The sequence below is a fragment of the Cupressus sempervirens genome, chromosome 5, assembly GCF_028749045.1.
Source record: "Cupressus sempervirens isolate cs-2001-9-10 chromosome 5, ASM2874904v1, whole genome shotgun sequence".
In the NCBI taxonomy this organism is placed as follows: domain Eukaryota; kingdom Viridiplantae; phylum Streptophyta; class Pinopsida; order Cupressales; family Cupressaceae; genus Cupressus; species Cupressus sempervirens.
Genome location: NC_143122.1, coordinates 180,882,206 through 180,904,866, shown reverse-complemented (window position 1 = coordinate 180,904,866; position 22,661 = coordinate 180,882,206). Strand labels below are relative to the sequence as shown.

The 22,661-nt window shown below is 35.3% G+C and overlaps 1 protein-coding gene across 1 annotated transcript; it reads right to left on the bottom strand.

Annotated features, from left to right (window-relative positions):
- Positions 1-248: 248 nt before the first annotated feature.
- LOC149555010 (uncharacterized) lies at positions 249-2,661 on the bottom strand. Its single transcript, XM_089829137.1, has 3 exons — positions 2,577-2,661; positions 1,804-2,505; positions 249-1,474 (listed from the first exon to the last, which is right to left on the bottom strand). The coding sequence occupies exons 1-3, from the start codon at positions 2,659-2,661 to the stop codon at positions 249-251; spliced, it is 2,013 nt and encodes a 670-aa protein (XP_089685263.1).
- Between the last annotated feature and the right edge of the window lie 20,000 nt (positions 2,662-22,661).

Genomic DNA, 22,661 nt, shown 5'->3' with positions numbered 1-22,661 from the left:
AAATATAAAATTAATAACTAGTCTCTAGATAATTCATCAAATAAAAACAAAGGACATACAATCCAATATAGGTTAATATGCTTAACAGGATTGGACGTCAAGGAAATACAATAGACAATAGTCTACTAATATGCTTCCTCCAATTATGTATAGAAAGAGAGGAGTTCTGCCATCCACAACTGAAATTACCTTCACCACTTGAGAAGCTTGGCAAACAGAAATGCTACAGCTCTGTCCATTACTTCAAACTATTTAGTTTTCCACCTTATTTTCAATGCAAGCACCATCACCACTGCAGAGAATCCCATTCCAACTGACAATCCAAAACACATCTCATACCATGGAAAAGCTTCTCCTTTCCCTTTCTTAATATCCATGATGGGAGGAGGAGAAAGTTGTGGATGAGGGTGAGAGCACTTTCTTTCAAGCGGGCATTCCCACAAATTTGGATTTCCCAAGAATGATGAATTGTCAAATGTATCCATATGACGTCCCTCCAATGGTATCCTTCCTGATAGATTGTTATAAGACACATTTAAATATCCCAAATAATCTAGAAAACCAATTTGGAAGGGAATTGTTCCTGAGAAATTGTTAAGAGAAAAGTCCAGTGATTCCAGCTGCTTTAAGATTCCCAGGGTGTCTGGAATTGGCCCGGTGAGAGTGTTCATGGAGAGATTCAGCAACATCAAGCCTTTGAGATTTTCATTTACAGGTGGGGTGCTGCCCCGGAATCTGTTATTAGACAAATCAATGCATGTGAAGCTAGCAAGAATGTATTCAAACTGCCTCTCTGTGCCCTTGATGCTTACATTTAAGTCATCTTTATAGATATTTGAATTGTCTACCCCATCAATGTAGAGGTCCGTTGACATGCCACCTCCTAGAATGCCAAAGTCCATTAGCTGCACATTGTGCATAGCTGAAAAATTGAAGTAGCTTTCTGGAATGTTACCACTTAACGGATTTGAAGAAAGGTCTATAATCTGAATCTGAGGCATTTTACCAATCTGTGGAGGAAGTTCGCGCTTGAATTTGTTATGTCTCATGACCAGAACTTGCAGACTTGATAAATTAGCAATCCAATCTGGGATAGGCCCTGCCAATTTGTTTTCTCCAACATCAAGCACTCGTAACTCTGAAAGTATTGAGAAAGAAGGTGGAAGAAGCCCTTGTCTGTTATTCTTTTGGATGCGGAAAGAATAAAGTTTTGTCAGGTTACCCAGTTCATTGGGGATCCTTCCATTCAAATGATTATTTGCAAGATTGAGTATAATAATCCGTGATAGGTTACCAAGCTCGGCAGGAATCTTTCCATCCAAAAAATTGTTTCCCAAATTCAGCATTTGAAGATCTCGCAAACCACCCAAACCGGCTGGGACACTGCCTGTTAAGAAATTCCCTGACAAATCCAGGTGAGACAGAGAACTTATATTCCCTAATGAAGCTGGGATTGTCCCTTCCAGTTTGTTGTCTGCAAGGAACAATGCCGTTACAGACAAGATATGTTAATCAATATCAGCCACTAAATGTCCACTCAGTTCATTTTTAGAGAGATCCAGAATATGTAATCTCGACAAGTTGGGAGAGAAAGAGCCTTCTAAATAATTACATGACAAATTTAGGGCTCCTAATTGTGACGAAGATTTCTCACCATTGAGGTGTTTGACAAGTCTAACGAGTAAAGCCGATATTGCGTTGAAATCCAACTCGGGATCGGACCTCCAATTTTACATCTTCTCCAAAGTAGCTTTAAAAGTTGGAATGGGGGAATCCAGATCGGGCTAAAATTGATGCTCAAACCACTGTCACTCAAATCAAGTTCTTCCAAGTTGAAAGTGTTCTGAAGAAAAACATCTGAAATTGCTCCAACCATGCTGTTGCTTGAAAGATATATCTTCTCAAGGGAGGATGGCAGCTGAAGTGAACGATGAACACTTGCATTCAACATATTGTTTCTCACATCAAGCTCAGTGAGCGAAGATAGTTGAGAAAATGACATAGGAAGGCTTCCGCTCAGATGATTATCTTGTAATTGTAAGCTGACAAGAGCGGACAGATTTCCAAGAGGAGGAGGTATTCGACCGCTAAGCTTGTTGTCGCTAAAATCTATGTAAGAAAGAATCATAAGCATCCCCATGCTAGGTGGTATTGGGCCCTCTAATCCGTTGTCCCAAAGGTTCAAATAGGAAAGCGCAGACAGGTTTCCAAGGCTAGGTGGCATAGCGCCTTCTAATTTGTTGTTACCAAGGTCCAAATAGGAAAGAAGAGAGAGATTTCCAAGGCCAGGTTGTATTGTGCCTTCCAATTGGTTGTCACCAAGGTCCAAATAGGAAAGAACAGGCAGATTTCCAACAGGAGGAGGTATTTGACCGCTAAGCTTGTTGAAACGAAGATCTATGTGAGAAAGATTCATTTGAAAAACCAATCCAGATGGTATAGTGCCTTCTAACTCATTAAAACTAAGATCCAAATAGGAAAGGTGAATATTTCCATCAGTCTCGGCTGCGGATCCAAAATGCCAAGAGGTGTGTAATCATTTAAATCATTGTTGGCGGAGTAATTTCTCCACCTACCTGCAGTCAACAGCTGCAGACAAACAGACCACTCATTTTTCATGTGCAGCCGTCCAAGTACCGGCCAACACACCAGCCTCACCATCCAGCATTAAATGTATTGCCAACTGTTTCGTACAACATTAAATATGCATTTGTTTAATAAATACAATGAACTAGGCTTGTGATCAGCAGAGCCCATTTTGGGTTTCTCATTGCGAATCATGAGTGGATGGAATGCTGTAGCATTCTAAGGATCTGTAATAGATTTTAGTTATGTTAATGAGTATGAAGTGTTGTAGCACAGCTTGATGTCTTTGTGTTTTGCTTATTGACTTGAATATTTATCGTTGCATTCGTGTTTGTCTTTGATCCACTTTATCCACCTCCTTCAAGTGGTATTAAAGCTAATGGGATATGATCCTAGAGATTGTGGAGAGCTCGAGAAGTTTAGAATTGGTGAAGAGTGTTGTGGCAATGTAGCCCAATAGGCAATGGCATTTGAAGTTATCTTTTGCAAGAAGAAAGAGAAGAACAAATAAAGAGACTACTATGAGAAATAGAGAAGTCATGAAAAGAAGGAAGTCAAAGTTGAAGTGTGTTTGAGTTAGCGTTGTGTGATGCTGTCATTCATAGATTAGAAGCATGTGGAGCATCTCTGTGCAAGTGGGAGTGCCAGAGAATGCATACACGTGGCATGGAAGATATTGATCGTGAAAATGTTTATTATGTCTTTTTATTTGAAGTATGTGTGTTTGATGTTATAGAATAGAAAGTGAAAGTAGTTTGGACTGATGGTGTGTTGGTTGTCATGATTCAAAGGTCTATGTGTGTGCTAATTAGATAAAAGTTTTGGGATTGGAAGTGTGAATTTGTTTGTCTAATTGTGAAGGCTATGATGTTGTTGATAATAGTCAATGTAATAGAAGTTTGTTGCATTGATAGCCCCCAATCAAGTGATGAAGATTGAATGAGAATTGTTTATTAATGAGCTATTCTAAGGGGTGCATTATCGGTTGTATCTGACACCGTAAAGGTTTTTGGTTTGACATATTGATGAACCATGTATGTGAAAAGAATTCCTATAGAACTGGCGAGTACAACGGCTGGGCACCCATGTATCTTAGTAGATGGATTTCTTTTTATATGGACTCAATAATCAATTTGATACAGGTCAAGGAGAAAAGCCAAAGTGAGGATAGGTTTTCCAAAGTGTAAATTTTGGTAATCTGAAACCATTATGTGTTGTCTGGTGGTTTGTAGTCACCACTCTTATGCAAGGTTTGTGGTTAGCCAAAACCATCCAAATGAAATTTTTTTGGTCAGCTAGAAACCATTTGTATTACATTGGTTAAGGGTAAGCCGTAAAACCTGAAGTATTTATGACAAGGGAAAACAATATAAATGCAGTAGCATTAGTGAAAAAAATTAAGGGGGAGTGTTGGCGAAGTAATTTCTCCACCTACCTACAATCAACAGCTGCAGACAAACAAACCACTCATTTTTCATGTGCAATAGTCCAAGCACCAGCCAACACACCAGCCTCACCGTCTAGCATTAAATGTATTGCCAACTATTTCCTACAGCATCAAATATGCATTTGTTTATAAATACAATGAACTAGGCTTGTGATCAGCAAAGCCTATTTTGGGTTTCTCATTGCGGATCATGAGTGCATGGAATGCTGTAGCATTCTAAGGATTTGTAATAGATTTTAGTTATATTAATGAATATGAAGTGTTGTAGCACAACTTGACGTCTTTGTGTTTTGCATATTGATTTGAATGTTTATAATTGCATTCGTATTTGTCTTTGATCCACTCTATCCACCTCCTTCAATCATTAGCATGCAGATCAAGTGAAGTTAATTTGCTCATATTTCCGATCCAAGTGGATATTAACCCTGAAATGCTATTACCACTTAGGTCAAGAAAACCAAGGGAGGAAAGATTGGCCAAAGAAGAAAGCGCGCTGGAATCATTTAAATCATTAGTATTCAGATCGAGTGAAGTTAATTTGCTCCTATTTCCCATCCAGCTTGGAACGGGCCCAGAAATTCTATTGGAACTGAGATCAAGTGAAGTTAATTTGCGTATTTTTCCGATCCAGCTGGGTATTGACCCCGAAATGCTATTACAACTTAGGTGAAGAAAACCAAGCGAGGAAAGATTGGCCAAAGAAAAAGCATCATGGAATCTTGCAGACCACAATGAGACAAGTCCAGATGAATAAGCTTTGAGAGACTACCGATATCTGGGGTTATTTCGGAGCCTTGCAGATTATTCCCACTCAATACAAGATATTCTAGCGATTGGAGACTAGGCAACCACTTAATGGTCAAACTATAATATGTAAGCCCGCGAGAAATATCTAGATATGTTAAGTTTGTTAAAGAAGCCAGACCTTGAGGCATTGAACTGTTCCACTCGAAATCATTACCCCCCAAATCCAAATGCTTGAGATGTTTCAATTCAAGCAAGCTTGAATTAATATTGCCTTCAAGCCCAAAACCATGGATATCCAGCTTGTAGACCGTTCTACCCATCTCCGTTTCATCACAATAAACACCTCTCCATGTGCAACAACCATCACCGTCCCAAGACTTGAGCGTTTCATCAAAGTCATATATTACACCCTCCTTTATACTCAAAAGAGCTTTCAATTCGTGGGGAGGACATCCATGGGGACAATGTGATAGAAAGCTTAAAAGGAAAACAGAGTAGAAGAGGAGGATACGCATACCGTCCATGCGAGCCATACTTTGCTCCACAGTAAACCGTAAACTCCTTCGCCAGCAGCGTGAAAAGAGCTTAACTCTTGGCTTTCCTTTCCTGAAAGATTTGACGGGAAAATCCGTTCGGTCTCTCCAGTCAGTTCCACTAATTGTAAAAGCAAGACCCAGCAATAGAATAGACTTTGGGTGGAAAAATGCAAACAGTGGGAATTCCGCGTTTAGAACATGCAAAAGTTAACGCCGCTAATCATGCACGAGTTAACACCGCTAATCGTGCAAAAGGTGATAGGTCTTTCAATCAGAGTTTCAGATGATGTACCCATCACATTTGAATGCAAAACTGTTGACAGAGCCTAAGAAATTACTTAACTGGAATGCATTAAAACCTCCACTTTTCTTATCATTTGACTGGCAACTTAAAATGTATAGGTAAGATTGATAGTCATACTGCTTCTACGTTAGTAATAATTGTTACTTAAATGTAATGGGAGTGAATGCGGTGCAGATATTTTTTTTTGTGATGATCAGGTTGGAATTATTTGTCATTGTATTAAAAGTTCTAACAATCAATGTGGAATTTATAGGAGGGCTATCTCACAAATATTTGAGGTGCTGATCATTAAATCAACGATAATCTTTCTCTCAGCATCTATTGAGCCTTCAAACTCATTACCCAAGGCTCTCATACTAATTGGAATCATTTGTCATTGCACCAAAAATTCAAACTGCCAATGTCCAATACTAATGTCAGATTTTACAAATGTCAGATTTAATCTGATCCATAGAGTGCAATTAAGTCATATCAATAATCTTCAAGAAGGAGCTGACTACCTAATCAACAACAACATATGAATAGAGCCACAAGTTCACTTTATTACTGCTCATCTTATCTCCTCTATAACTTTTTGGAAATAAGCTGCTATGGTTCAATTACAAAATTTAGAAAAGTATAAAATTGCTTGGAAGGCTTTGTATTGAACTTGATGAATTATAACTGGAGGAAGACGCGCAGAAAATGAGCGGAAGCGGAGATTTCCTGCGAATCTTCCAATTAAAATGTATCTGTGCATTTACCGCATATTCATTGTTTTCTTAATTTATATAAGTTAAATTATTATAGAAAATTTAAAGGGAGATTCGTTCGTACTGGATTTTAAATGATTTCATGGAAAAGTAAGTATCGTGTGCGACATCTTAGGGCCTCTTTGGTGAGCGGAATAGGAATACGTATTTCAAAAAATTTGAATTCTTTGTTTGGATGCATCAAAACGGGATTGGAATACGAAGCAAAAATGGAATACGTATTCTATTTTTGACCCAAAAATGGGGTTTTTGCAATTCTACCAAAATAGATGTTATTGGAATACGTATTCCTATTCCATTTTTTTAAATTTTAGAAAACATAAATTTTCGGGTCCACGAATTTCCATCAAATATTGGTTGAACCAAACGGAGAACAAAAATACGTTCTATTCCAAAATACGTATTCCTATTCCGCTCACCAAATGGACCTTTAGTAACTATCCTTTACCACAATTGAAATGACACACAAAATGGTTTGAAAGAAGTCTTTGGTAAAAATGTCATTAGACTTTGGAAGAAAATGTGAAAGTGCATCACTAAATTTATTCTAAATATTTCTAATCTAGGTCCTCCATACTAATATTGTCTTTTTCAATTATAATTTGGGTTTAGTTTGTTTACTTTTTTTCTAAGTAAATATTTATTATTAGTTCTTGTCTACAATAAGTAATTATTGCATCTATTAAATGAAAATATTTTTAATTTTTATCAAATTTCAAAAAAAAAAAAGCATTATTTCTATTACATAAAATTTAAATTTTTTATTATATTTGAATTTTTTTGTAAAATGTTATTTATATATATTTCTTTGACTTTAGGTTGACTCAATAAAAGGTAAGGGAAAAATAATACTTAAAAATAATAAATAGTAAAAATTTAAAAGTCTCATGGTGGTGGGCTTTTATGTCATTTAATGTAAATTTAGTTTTCTTGGTCTCTAGTATTGCTCTTGAAACCCTTGAAATGGGTGTTACAAAACAATGGTAAAGAGTGACCTTGTTTGAAGTTGTAGAAGGTGTGTAATCCTAGTGCCTACTCATCATGTTTTGTCTCAATTTTGAGAAGGGATAATCCTTTAGAAAAAAAGCTAAGTGTTGAGACACCATATAATAGGGTCCATCAAAGTTAGCAAAAAGAATCCCCTATCCTCTCTTGCCGGGTATACTTTAAGAAACCCCTCCTTTAGAAACCTTTAGAAAAGGTGTAAAAACTTGGTGAAAGGTGTAAAATACCTTAAGAAAATTATTTTTTGTGGCGAAAAAAATAGTTTACAAAGAAAAAATAATAATCTCCATTGGCGAAACATTCATAGTCTCTCAAACAATGTGTAAAATCGGGGCGAATTGTGTTATTTTAAAACCACAAAAAAAATATACATTGACGAACAAAAAATAATAATCACAGTAAAATTTTAATTTTTTGGGCGAATCATTTCATTTAAGTCTTGAAATCTTGAAAATTAGGGTCTTGTTCCTTGTATTTTTCAAATCTTTAGATTACCCTATTTTTTAAGACCCTCATGAAATATTTTCAGAAAAATGCTTTTAATGATATATCTTTTTCCCTAACGGAGGGCTTGCATAAGCATGAGGTCATTATAATTTTGTTTAATCTTACATGACTGTGCTTAGCCTACAAATTGCTTAATCATTCTATTAGCAAATACCTCTGATGACGCAAAGTCTTTTTAATCATTGATCCTGTTCAGATCAACGAGTATCGTATGCCTGCAATTTCAAGATGCAAGGTATTTAAATTATGTGGGCATGCGACTTGGTGACACGTAGCCTTCGCTTTACTAAAATCCCAGTGAACCGTAAAAAGAGTCATAAGTTGTAAGGAGCTTTTGCAATTTTGTTAGTTCTTATTATGCACGTTCTGGATTTCCTGCGGCGTCATTGGTTGAGTTACCAATAGAGAATATGCTTTTTATCACCAAGAAGCTTCAGCCATTGATTTCATTTGAATCAAGGGCTAGCACTTTCCCGCAAGAAGGAGATGCTCGTCAGATAAATAATGCGGGGAAGTGAAAGTTGGACAAGTGGCACGGTCTGACGAGATGGGCCCGCTGTTCTCAAAAAATAATGGTGAGATGTCCTCCGTGGTGTGTGTCAGATGAGTTTGAATAGGTGGAGGAACATCATTCGTCACTTTAGCCAATATGGTACTCAAATTTCTTGATTTTATAACCATTGATCTACCAGAGATTAAAGGCCAGTGCATGCTCGCAATTTCAAGATGCACGAGAGATAAATTATGCGGGCAAGCGGTTTTTTGACGTGTGGCGAGGTGGGGTCGGATAGTTTTAATTGTATGATGTAGTGTGCCACACTGTATGAAGATTTGCTGACATGTACTACCAGGTGGGCTGTTGAAGAGATTCGAATCCCGAATGAAAATGGACTCTTATCAGCCATAGATCTTTCAAAGATCTACGGTTAAAGCAATCCCGCATTATGAACTTGCAAGTTAGATAAGAAAAGTGGGAATGCGCTGGCATGACACGTGTTCATGGTGACGTCTAAAATTCTAACTCAGGAGATCCAATCAGTGTCACCGTTGATTTTTTGAAGATCAACGACTGGCGCTTCCCCGTACTATGGACTAGCATGAATCTTACGTAATGCGAGCAAGCGGGAACGATGGGACCAAGTCTTAAAGGGAATGTTGAGTCATGCCACGATGGAAAGGTTAGATTGAGTTAAGCATGCTCATTGGTGGAACAGAACAAGCATGCCGAGTTGAAAATAGCAATGTCATGGGATTGCTAGAAGTTTAAATGTTGTAGTAAAACCTGTTAGAGCATGTTGTAAAAGAATGATATTTGATTGGTCAGGTCAGCCAAGTGGGTCGTCAGGAAAAAAGATTTTGGCCCACCATTGATCTAGAAAAGTTCGACGGATAGTGCATCCCTGCAATAAGAAGTTGCATGAATTTTAAGTAATGCGGGCATGTGCCCTTTTGACACATGGATGGGCACTTGATTTTTTAAAAAGAGAATTTTATTTTTAAAACAAAGTCGTTCAATCCTAGAGACTCTAGAGAGATTGACGGGTCAGATTCAAAATTGAGAAATAACACAAAACTAACAGGTGTGAGAATTAAATTGATTCAAAGTTTCCTTCGTGCGACCTCAATGCACTGGTATAACATGAAGATCACCATTATTAAAGCATACAATTGCAGATTTTCCCAGAGCAAAAAGGATTTCTAGAGCTAGAGCACAGGATTTCTCAAGGGTTTCAGCGAATTTACAGAAAAAGTTGCAAAGAAAGAAGAGCAAATTTAGTAGGTAAGTAATCTATAACCTGTAAAAATAAAAAATTTGTTGTCATAAAAGTGTGAGTTTTCTAAAATGCCTCCACGAAAGGAATTTTCTGGGCAAGTTGATTATTTAAAAAGGGTTGTGCATCATGATTTCTTAGAACAATTCCCCTTATCAGTAAGTGAAATAACTAAAGGGAGGGTACTCATCCGTAAGAACCCTAGGGTAGTTGTTGCTAAAGGTTTTTATGATAGGGTAAATAGGGTAAGAGACGCCCAAGCCTCTATTGGGGGTTTGCAATTGTTCAAAAAATGGTTTTCAGAACAAAATTTGGATACTCCCATGAGCAATGTCTAGGAATTTGACATTGGAAAATTAACAATTCCTTCAGTTTTCTTCGATAGTGATCTATTGAATGACTTGGCAAAGAAATATGATCCTATTACAGGATGGGTGAAAAATCATTCTGGAGTCAATCTTATTAGGGCTTGTCCCGAGCTGTTTAGTGAAGTTTTCAACCTTAACCCTAACCACGTTGTGCATGAAATCATTGATATGGATGATTTACAAGCCAGATATGATGCACAAAGAATATACTTGAGGATAGGACCATTGTAGGAGCATGCTGCTAGAGTTGGAACTTTGTCTGTGATTACTGCTAGCACACCTGAGCCATTATTGAAAAGACATTTTAACCCCAAGGCTTAGGCATTGTATACTTCTCTTTGTAAAATCCTTGGGATGGATGAAGCTGAGGAGATCCCAAGCTCAATTGTTCTCATAATGGCTCAAACTCTTCAATTTGGAATGAGTACCATTCTGGACTTTACCACTTTTCTAGTAAAAGAGATTCACAATGGTTTGGTTGGAATAACAAGGGGAAAAGTGAACAAACCATTATGTTGGTATTCATTACTGATGCATGTGTGCTTGTACAAGGGATACACCTTCTTCTCCAAGGGTATGGAGTTCGAAACAACCAAGGATGGAGAAAGGAATCCACTGCAGTTGTGCAATGTAGATATGACTTTAGAAGCCACAAATGCTAGTTATGTAAGATTTGACAGATATTTCGCATCTAGGCTAAGATTGCTTTTGAGAGGAGATAGCCCTAGAATCCCTCAAACATTGTTAGAATTGATCAGACCCAAAGACCATGCAAAAGGATTACTGGTAAGTCATAATTGGGGGGACATCATTCCCTATAATGTTTCAACAGTAATAAGAGTATATGGCTTCCTGGGAAAGCCTCATGTGCTACCATTTCATGTGCCTTTGAAGATAGGGATAGTTGAACTCCTGTGGCAGATAGGCACTATAGATGAGAGGGAGTTGTCTAAGAAGGGCACATTTTTTCCAATTGTTACTATAGTACATGATTTTGTTTTTGTCAGAAAAGGGTGGAAACACCTCAATTTGTTCCTAGATAGATATAACATGGTAGAATCTCATGCTAGGTTTAATGACCTTGAAGGATTCTATGACCTTTTAAGGGAGAGAATAAAAGCTTCCCGCATGGTACACCAAGAATACTACCTAGAGGATGTGATTAGAAATGTTTTTACTCTGCAAGAGCAGGAATTGAGAAAGGAGAAATGGGTGGTATATAGCAAAACCCTAGAATTCATTAATGCATTTGACACCCATTATGATCCATTGAAAGAAAAGAAATATTGGGGAGCTAAGATGCAGGCACTAATGAATAATTTTGTTGAGATAATACAAGCCATGAATGAGAAGAAAGATGCATATGTCAAGGCTTATCCAGACAAAGCTGCAGAGGTACAGAAGAGAATAGATAGTAGAAATGTGGTATCTCTTGGCTAGTATACATTGCAAAGAAGGGCAGGTTATGTCATGGTTCAAAGTGTGCAATAGGCACCCCTGCATCAGAGGCCAATATCAGGAAGTCCATCCACAACCAGCTCTCCAAAAAGAAGAAAGTTAGAACAAGGGTTTTCTTCCCAAGTGGAACAATATTCTCCAAGCCAGTCTCCAAGCAGAATTGATGATGAAACATCTCTGAGAGAACAACTTAAAAATTTTGGTGGAGAGGGAAGAGTAATTGTTACCTCGATAGATTTAGGGATTGGAGAGCCTCAAGAGCCACCCACACCTTCCTTGGATTTAACTGTTGTTGATTACCAAGGTAAGGAGATTGACCCTATAGTTTCCCAAGCCTCTGAGAGGTTTATCAATGATGAAAATTTTGTGAAGTCTAGAGCATTTGCACAATTTTTGTGGAGGCTAAATATAGGAAATTTTGAAAAAACTTGTGAAAAAATAAAGGCAGAACAACCTGATAAGTCAGATTTTTCTATTAAGGAGGAGGTAAAATCTAAAATTTTGAATTATTTTGACCAATTTACCCCTAAGGTCAGGATGCAAATAATTAAATAGTCAGCAGTCATTATTTTGCCAGAATGGGATATAGTGAATGCCCTGGTTTTCGATTTAGTCAGGAAGTAAAAGGATGTCTAGTTTGAAACTGAAGAAGAGGTATTAAAGGCTCATAGAGGAGTCAAATTTAGTGATGACCACCAAGCCCTTGTTATTTGGTCAATTGAAAAAATAGATAAGACTAGAATGCAGGAACTTTCTACTACAGAGCATACTGGTGCATTAACAATTTTCAGGGTTGGTGAGTTAGGCAATAAGTAGATAATGGGAATGGCCTTAGAAATGCTAAAATTTGGTGGTGTTGTATCTAGCCAAGAAGAAGATAGATTTACCCAACTCAATGCTAGGTTTGAAGAAGTTTTGAAAGCATATGAGGAAAGGGGTATATAGATACAGTCACTGGAAAAAAAAGTATCTCAAATGGAGAAGGTACTGGGGAAAAGAAAAATGGGAGAGACTAGCAAACCTAGGATTGCATACCCCTCAAGACCACCTATTGAACCCTTCAAGTCTACTCCAATTATTGAGATACCTAATACTCCAGAGAGTCCTCGGTTCTATACTGCAGATGATTTTGAAGAAGAGAAGAATAAGTTGTACACCATGCATGTAGAGCTTAATAATCAACATGAAGAAAAATTGAGGCACGGTATTATGTATCTAATAGACAAGATAGAATGGCCCACATTTTTTGATCAATTATCAAAGATTTCAGCAATTAGAGATGAATTAAAGAAAAATGAAGATATTTTCAAATCCATTGTACAGAAGTGGACAGAGAGAAGCTCGGATATCACTGCTATGTGTACATCTGTTATTCATCTAACATATCATCAGATAGAAGGAATTTTTGATTTACTAAATAAGTTGGAAGATTTTGATGATAAACAAGATTCTTTCTATAGAAGATTAACCAATTGTCTTTCCAAGTACTTTGCAGAAAAAAATGATTTATTCCCTTGTGCTCTAAAGTCAGTTGATAAAATAAAAGAAAAGGAAGAATGGAAGAGGGAGCTAGATGAAGCTTTTTGTGAGAGAATAAATAGGGTTATAAATGAAGCTAGCCATCTGTTGTGGGCAATAACAAATGAGGAGTTGGTTAAAGTGCAGATATTTTATAACTCTATCCGAAAAGAATTGGTTAATATGGAGGCAATTGCAAATTCCCTGATAACTGTACAAAAAGAAGTTCTGAATTTTGATTGGCCAGATGACATTGTTTATAATAAGTGGAAGGATAAATTCATGTCTACAGAGTAGATGTTAGAAGATGACGAGGCAGAAGATCATGCAAGTGTAGCTGTTGCTTTAACAGTCGATGATAAAGACAAAGAAAATCCCCAAATTAAAGTAAACTTGCAGGTAACTGAAGGAGACATGTCACTTTCAAGCCTCATGGTCACTTATTCTGAGGAATCAGATGGATAAAAGAATCAAATTATTGTGTTATGCCAATTCCAGAGGATGTAACAGAAAGGGCCCACAAAAGGAATGTTTGATGTAAAACTTTTTCTGTTACTCACATTTTTGTCATTTTTATCAAGTTATCAAGAATTGTGTATGTATTTCAGGATTTGAGATGAGAATCAGAATGAAACTAAAAATAATCCTCATACAGTTTTCCCAGTCTTGAATCATCCCTGGGTATACCCACCGTGGTTTTGCAAAGCCAGAAGAGTAACAACTAACAAAAATCTTGAACTCAAATCAAGAGAAAGGTACAAAAATGAGAAAGGTACAAAAATAACATTATGTCAACAATAGAGTAACAAAAATCTTGAACTCAATTTTTGTAAATTGTAATTGCAATATGACTGAATAATGAATATGGAAGAACTGAAGTAGAGTATACTGTATATCTATAAATTCCTTAGAACTGAATGCTACATTACTAAATCACAATTCACTTCATTGACTCAGTCTCAAATGTGATGCTTCTATATCCCATATGGACTCCAGAATCCAGATCCTAAAACTGAAGGCTGACTAGTACTAATAGGTTCCTCTTCATTCTAAATTGGGTATTCAAAATCCGTAAAATCTTCATCTTCATTTTGACTTTGAGACCTAAATTCATCATTTATGTTGGAGTCAGCAGTAGAAGTAGAACCACCATCTTTTAAAGTGTTGCAAAGGCCTCATCTTTCACGTGTGGAATTCCAAATGGCCAATGACCTATCATAAGGAAAATCTCTAACATTGTATTGAGTTACAAACAACCTCAAACAGGTTTCCAAATTTTTGTCTAGTTTGTTTCTGACATTTGATTTCAAAAACCCCAATGCACTGAAAACTCTCTCATCTTCCACCGCCCCTAATATCATTGTTTGACATAAATCAGCAAGTTTGAAATATTTTGATATTGAAGTACATAATACTTCACTTTGACTTATCTTTTTCCAGAGCCTTGTTATTACACCAGGATCAAATGGATTATCAAAGTTTTTCATTTGGTTTTTCATACACAATGTAAAAAGTTTACATTGATTTTTAAGATTATTTGAATCTAAGATTCCTTGTATTAGTTGTCCATTGCAATCTGTATGCTTTGAAAACTGTGTTATCAATTTGTCAAGTTTATTATGAAACAACTTTGCATCAGTTGGATTATGTGCAAAGTTTTTCCAAAATTGAGGAAACACACAACTCATGGCTTCAAGAATTTCTTCTCGAGGGAATCTTTCACGAATCTCACTTGAAAGTTGGTAGGAAATAGACTTCACATTTTCACTAACAGATTTAACAATCTTGTCAAAATCATCCTTTCTAACTGGTAGTACTCTGCCTCTGTTGGTTGTTTTAGATTGGTGCATTGGTATTTCAAATCCTTTCACAAACACACATAGCTCATTTTTCCCATTGAAATGTAAAAAATTCTCAACATGATTCAAATCTGTAATCATCTCCCACCTTGAAAAAGTTGGGCTATGACCTGAGAGATCTGAATACAAAGAATCTAGAGCCATGCATGTCATTTTATGTAAATCAGAATACTCATTAATATACATAGTTCTGTCTTGGGCTTTCTTAACAAGTTTGTTCATTAAATCCAGCATGGGGAGAAGACTAGCTAAAGTTAATAGGTTCTCTATATCACTTAACTTATTTAACAAATCAGGAGCTCTGTCCACTATAAGGTGTTGCTCATATAGAACTCCAATCAAGGATTGATATTCTGCTAGAACTCGTTCTGCTGGTCCATGCAAAGATATCCATCTGGTCTCAACATCCTTGAGAATCTTATTTCCTGCTGTTACTCCCTTAGAAAAATCTTAAATTTTGAAAAGCATTTAGGACTTCTGCAAAAGTACGAGTGGAGCTCACGAATTAGATCTTCAATTTTTGACACTGTAGGAAAAGTAATTACAATCTTATATGCTAAATTCATCTGATGGGCCATGCAGTGTATGCCAAGCATGTAAGGTGCAATACGAGTTTGTAATCTTGCACAAAGAACAGTCCTTTGCCCTTGCATTACTGCAACTCCATCAGCTCTGACACACACTAACTTCTTTGCAATTGTCAAGTCATCCATACCAGCAATTTCATTCAAAGCTTTCTTAACTTCTAAATATAAATTGTCTGCAGTTGAATTGGCCCTCATTTTACGAACACAAAATAGATTAGCTTGATGGACATGATCTTTTACAGTATATACATGCATACAGACCCAAGCAATGTTATCTACCATAGTGACTTCATCTAAGGATAATGAAATGAACTTGGATTCTTTTACTCTCTCCTGTACATTTTGCTTTTCCACCTCAACAAGACAGCTTTCCATTTCCCATCCAGTGTATATTGATCAATGTGACATAGGATAGTGAGGAACTCTCAAAAAAGATAATAAATTACCATATTCTGAAAAGTCTCTCATAGGACGCCCTCTAGATAGAATATGAAAAATAACACTCATCTGAACGGTCTTTGCCAAGTTTGCATCATTGGCTGCATGTTGAAGCCCATCCTTGATTGGATTGCCACTACTGCCACTACCAATTATCGCTATTTTTTTGAAATTCTCTTCATATTCTATGGCATACTTAACATGAAGGCATTCTTCCTTTGATTTCCATCTCACTGCCGCTACTTCCTTTCCATCTAAAATTTATTTTTCATAAACCTTACCAATATGTTTTTCTATAGTGTCGAGTTTTAACTGCAACTTTTCTCTCTTGTAGTTTTCCAGGTACAAATCGTACACTTGCATTCTGTTGGTGGTTCATTATTGTTTGTGAATGGTTCAATAAACCAGTACTTTGCTACCTAATCAACCTAGAAAGTCCTTTTCATTTCCCACTCCCGCCCCATTTTTACATTCCTTTTTCTTTTCTTCCTACCAACAACAATATTATCTTCTGTTACAACATCTTCTATTGTTGGAACATTGTTATCCTTGTTTGATGCATTTTGATTTAATTGAATAACAACCTGCTCTTCTAGTGGTGGTGAGGTATTGTGATTTCCTTATGCACTTGTACTTGCCAAAGTTGGTGGACCAAAAACATTGTCAATTCCAAAGAAAGCCTTTATGGTAGTATCTCTAAGTTTTCAGCATTTTGATGTACGATTAATCCCTTCACTGTCCTTGGGGGTCTTACCCTTGTCACTTCCCTAAGATTGAGAAATATTAGTTATAGACTCACCCTCCCCTGACATCTCAATCCATTGATAATCCATTTAAACTTTACTTCCCTGAGAATAAGCAGTATTACTTTTAGACTAGGAATTGAAACTTAAAGAAAAAAAAGTTAAATTTCAAATCTGATTTTTGATAGTTGGTGAATCGACATTCCATGACAAAGGAAATAAGATATTGACCTTAGGTGGTCAATATCCATGCATGCAAGCTTTAAAAACCATTAACGTCCACTTTTTGAAAAATTTCTAATGAAAATGAGATAAGAAAGGAAACTGTAGATAAGCTTTTATTTAAATTAAACTACATAAGCTCAAGGAGAGTATTTTATAGCACACCTGCACATACCAGTGTACCACCACTTGTGGAAGCTATCTCTAGAGTCTGAGTCTTGCTCGCGATGTGTCCTGCGCTGTTAGAAATTTGGAGTGCCACTGGTATTTAGTGAATGTCTCTTTGCTTGGGCAAATTTGGATTTATATACAAATCAATACAATTACCAATTTACCACACCAAATGAACCGACTCCTCCATGACAAAATGAAAGTGTGTTGGCGAAACGAGCCGACTCCTCCACTTCCCATAACATGAAACGAGCCAACTCCTCCATGGTAAAATGAAAGTGGGATGGCAAATTCTCCCATACTACATTAAACGAAAACTTGAAACCCGACGAACATTCCACGATAAGCATTACCTGGTCGGCTACGTGAAAGGCGAATACCACCAGGAAAAAACTCAAACGAAACATTTTCTTGGCAATTACAATGCTAGGCAACCAGGTAAACCCACAAAGCTTGGCGACCAGGAAACTATGGAAGGGCTTAGAAATTGCCAAAAATAACATTGGCAAAATGTCAAATTTGCCAAAATACGAAAATTCGCCACTATATTATACCCTGCTCTCTTGGGAGCAAGCCTTGTAGGCATAAAGGGATGGTATTACCATCTTATCTTGTGAATGGTGACACAAACTATGTAAGTTATATACCTTTTTATAAACCCTCTATTTATCAAATTATATATCAAGATATATACAATTAAATAAAGTAAGAAATTTCATCTCTATAGCATGTATGATTTGATGAGAAAGTTGGATTCCTCTTATGAGAAAGAAGATGTTGAGGGTGAAGAAATGGTTGAAAATGAAAGAAAAATAAAAGATATAGTCAAGGGTGGTTTTTTTTCAAGAGAATCATTTAATATCATGTTATATGCTACAATTTGAGGTGAAAACTGATATTGTGTTTTTTTATTATGCTAGCAATTTGTCCTCTCATAAGTATGTGATAGTGTCATTTGCATTTCTTTTCAGATTAGATAAGCCTTCTTACACGATGGTCAAGAGTTCATGAAATGTATATTCATCGCATGTTCTATTGTGATCAGATTTCCTACCTTCTTTAATTTTATATATTTTGAAATGAGTAATCATAAATGGAGCATTTATAAACAAGTATATAACAAATAATTATATTGCAATGTACATAGTTATTAGATTATTATTACTCTTCTAATTCATTGTGTACATGGTAGTGTTGTAGAAATTGATTTAGAAATATTAAATATGTGATCAAGATAATAATATTCTCTATTTTTTATTTCCTTTAAGAAGACAATGGTTTTGAGGAAGACTTTGACTTGGTGAGGGTGAAGAACACATGATGTTGTTGTAATTGATGAGGAGGTTGTGAAGATGATTATGGTAATGTTGATGAGGAGGCAAAAGAGAAGGGAAGTGGTTATTTTAAGAATGAAAGTGTGGTTTAAAGATTACAATTATTGTTTAATTTTTCATTTTTAAAATGTTGTGCATTCAATTTTATAAATCACATGAGGTATGTTATTAAATTATATATAAATTGTCAGACAAGTAATTCAATGGTGATTTGTATTATTCTCGAAAATGAAGGCCTTCAAAATGGAACTACTATGGAAACCCAAGGCAAGCTTTTTAGTATACATCAATTTATTAAGTTTCAAATCCATTATTGATATTTATTATAACATCTATCCTACCATGTTCAGTTTTTTGTTGTTGAAGAGGATGCATGTATTCATATTTTTTATGCAACCGTATTATGAAGATTTTTTATGTATTTCATCTTAGAAAGATTTCTGAAGGCTTCCCTCAATGTGGTTGTTCATGCAAATTTGGCACCACAAACTACACACCACTAATTTATTTGCATGATATTTGTGATCTTCTAAGTAGCAAGAGTTTGCACGATCTTGAACATTATTATATTGATAGGTACAAAACTCTTTTGGACCCACTTGTTCATGTTCCCTTTTTATGGGGATTGATATTATGATGCTTTTCCAATGGAGTTCCTAATAGAGTTTATTGATAGAAAATCAACCATAATTCCAATGTATTGATATAGTGATGGGTACTTGAAAAGACACGCACAAACAACTAGAGGGTGTCCTAGATTCTACCATATATAACCCCATCAATAAAAGTTTAGGATTGTCAAAGTCGGCTAGGTTGGGAAAGCATGCAAGGTCCAATAGAATCAAATAAGAGGGAAAGACAAGATTCGGAGGAAGGTCCTAATTCTCATTAAATAATAATATTTACTCAAGAAAAAATAATTTTATAATTTTATTTATTTTTACTAAAAATCAAATATATATTTGTCGAAAGCATTTAACTTAGTTAGTTGAAGCAAAGAGTTCTTATTGAGGAGACTCTGGCTCAAATTCCAACAAGGACATTTTTGTGAAATTCTAAGTCATGACTCGTGGTTTTATGTTAGTTGTATTTGTCTCATTGTAAAAGATGTTGTTCTATTAGAGCACAAAGTTTGTAAACAATCTTCAATAAATTAATTAAGATACTAAATTAAAGATATAACTAATATACCAATTAATTATACCAAAACAAGTTGAATCTATAAGTAGAAGTGTATATTAATAATTCTTTATTAATTAAAAATCTAATAAAGTTTGTCAAATTTAATAAAAATATTTTAGAAAATAAATTAAAGTCTTGACAATTTTATGATATAATCAAACTTATAATTTTTAAAAAAATGAAACACTTTTTAATAATTATTATATGTTTAAATTTTATTTATAATTTTATATAAAAGTAACTTATTTAATTAAAAAATTCAAATCTATATTGATCAATTGAAAAAACTATCAACACAGGTAAAAGGTGTGAAATGTATTAAGAAATTAATAGTAACTAGCTTATATATATATATATATATATATATATATATATATATATATATATATATATATATATATATATATATATATATATAAAATGGCGAGAGTAATCATTCTCAAGGCGCCTATTTTTATTTAATTGCAAGGTTATTTTAATAACAATTGGGATTTATGAAAATAGGCACTTCAAGAACGATTACTCTTGGTGTAATATATATATATATATATATATATATATATATATATATATATATATATATATATATATATATATATATATAAGCTAGTTGTAGTCACGACGCAAAAGGAAAAAACATTTACTTTTTATTTATATTTTGATAACCTGGTTATTATAAAATTGTTAATTAATTTTTAATTAGAGTTGTATAACGTTACTATAAGATAAAATTAATAGTTGCCATCAAAATGTAACTACTATGGAAACCCAAGGCAACCGTAATTGTTATGTTTATGGTTAAGGTTAGGGCTAGGGTTAGAGTTAGAGTTAAGGTTAGGGTTAAGGTTAGAATTAGGGTTAGGGTTAGTGTTAAGGTTAGGGTTAAGGTTAGAGTTAGAGTTAAAGTTAGGGTTAGCATTAGGATTAAAATTAGGATGAGAGATAGGGTTTGAATTAGAGTTAGGGTTAGATTTAGGGTTATTGTTAGGGTTAGGGTTACAATTAGAGCTAGAGTTAGGATCACGGTTAGAGTTATAGTTAGGGTTAGAGTTAGAGTTAGGGTTAGGATTAGGTTTAGAATTAGAGTTAGAGTAAGGATTAGGGTTAGGGTTAGAATTATGGTTATAAATATAGTTAAGATTAGAGTTAGAGTTAGGGTTAGGGTAAGGGTAAGAATTAGGGCAAGGGTTAGAATTAGGGTTATAAATACAATTACAATTAGGGTTAGGGTTAGAATAATAGTTAGGGTTAGAGTTTGAGTTATAATTAGATTTAGAATAAGGGTTAGAGTTAGAGTTGGAGCTAGGGTTAGAATTAAGGTTAAGGTTAGAATTAATGTTAGAGTTAGGGTTATGGTTAGTGTTAGGGTTACGATTAGGGTTAGGTTAGCATTAGGGTTAGAATTATAATTAGAGGTAGTGTAGAGTTAGAGTTACAGTTACACTTACAATTACAGTTAGAATTAGGGTTAGAGTTAGGGTTAGAGCTAGAATTAATGTTAGAGATAGAGTTGGGGTTAGGGTTAGAGTTACATGGTTAGATTTAGGGTTAGGGTTAGAGTTATGGTTGGGATTCAGATTAGAATTAGGGTTAGGGTTAGAGTTAGAGTTATATATAGTGTTAGGGTTAGTATTTGGGGTAGAATTAGAGTTAGAGTTAGGGTTAGGGTTAATGTTAGGGTTAGGGTTATAATTAGAGTTAGAATTAGAGTTAGGGTTAGGGTTAAAATTAGGGCTAGGGTTAGAATTGGGGATAGAGTTAGAGTTAGAGTTAGAGTTAGAGTTAGAGTTAGAGTTAGAGTTAGAGTTAGAGTTAGGGTTAGAATTAGGGTTAGGATTAGAATTAGCATTAAAGTCAGAGTTAGCTTTAGAATTAGCGTTAGGATTAGGGTTAGGGTTAGGGTGAGAATTAGAGTTAGATTATAGTCAGGGTTAGAGTTATGATTAGAGTTAGGGTTAGGGTTAGAAATAGGTTAGGGTTAGGGTTAGAATTAGGATTAGAGTTAGCGTTATATAGGTTAGGGTTAGGGTTAGGGGTAGAATTAGAGTTATAGTTAGAGTTAGAGGTAGGATTAGAGTTAGGGTTAGAATTAGGGTTACAAATATAATTAGGATTAGAGATTAAGTTAGAGTTGGAGTTAGGATAAGGGTAAGAATTAGGGTTAGGGCTAGAATTAGGGTTGCAAATATAGTTAGAGTTAGAATTAGGATTAGGGTTAGGGTTAGATTTAGAGTTAGGGTTTGAGCTAGAGTTAGAGCTAGAGTTAGAATTAGAGTTAGAACAAGGGTTAGAGTAAGAGTTAGGGTTAGAATTAGGGTTAGGGTTAGGGTTAGGGTTAGGGTTATAGCTACAGTTAGGGTTAGCAATAGGGTTAGGGTTACAATTAGTGTTAGTTTTAGTGTTAGTGTTAGAATTGGGACTAGAATTAAGGCTAGGGTTAGGATTAGAATTAGAGTTAGAGTTACGGATCAAGTTAGAGTTAGAGTTAAAGTTGGAGATAGAGTTGGGGTTAGGGTTAGATTTAGGGTTAGGGTTGGAGTTAGGGTTAGATTTATGGTTAGAGTTAGAGTTAGGGTTAGAATTAGGGTTGGGGTTAAGATTAGAATTAAGGTTAGGGTTAGAGTTAGAGTTACATATAGTGTTAGGGTTAGAATTAGGGGTAGGGTTAGGCTTAGAGGTAAGGTTAGGGTTAGATTTAGTGTTAGGGTTAGGGTTACAATTAGAGTTAGAGTTATAGTTAGGGTTAGGGTTAGGGTTAGAGTTAGAGTTAGAGTTAGGGTTAGAATTAGGGTTAGGGTTAGGGTTAGGGTTAGAGATAGAGTTGGAGAAAGAGTTAGGGTTAGAGTTAGAATATGGGTTAAATTTAGGGTTAGGTTTAGGGTTAGACTTAGCGTTAGAGTTAGAATTAGAGTTAGGACTAAAGTTATAGTAAGGTTTAGGATTAGGTCTAGAATTAGGGTTAGGATTAGAATTAGGATAAGAGTTAGGGTTATAAAAGGTTAAGGTTAGGCTTAGGGGTAGAATTAGAGTTAGAGTTAGAGTCAAAGTTAGGGTTAGGGTTAGGGTTAGAATTTGAATTAGGATTAGGGTTATAATTAAAGTTAGAGTTAGAGTTAGACTTAGAA

Excerpts from the sequence above, each read along its gene's own strand:
- LOC149555010 (XM_089829137.1), bottom strand. The coding sequence starts at position 2,661 with ATGGTGAGGCTGGTGTGTTGGCCGGTACTTGGACGGCTGCACATGAAA. Across the intron at positions 2,506-2,576 it reads TCTGCAGCTGTTGACTGCAG|CCGAGACTGATGGAAATATT; the intron begins GTAGGTGGAGAA and ends TTGGATCCGCAG. Across the intron at positions 1,475-1,803 it reads ACTTGATTTGAGTGACAGTG|ACAACAAACTGGAAGGGACA; the intron begins GTTTGAGCATCA and ends TGTTCCTTGCAG.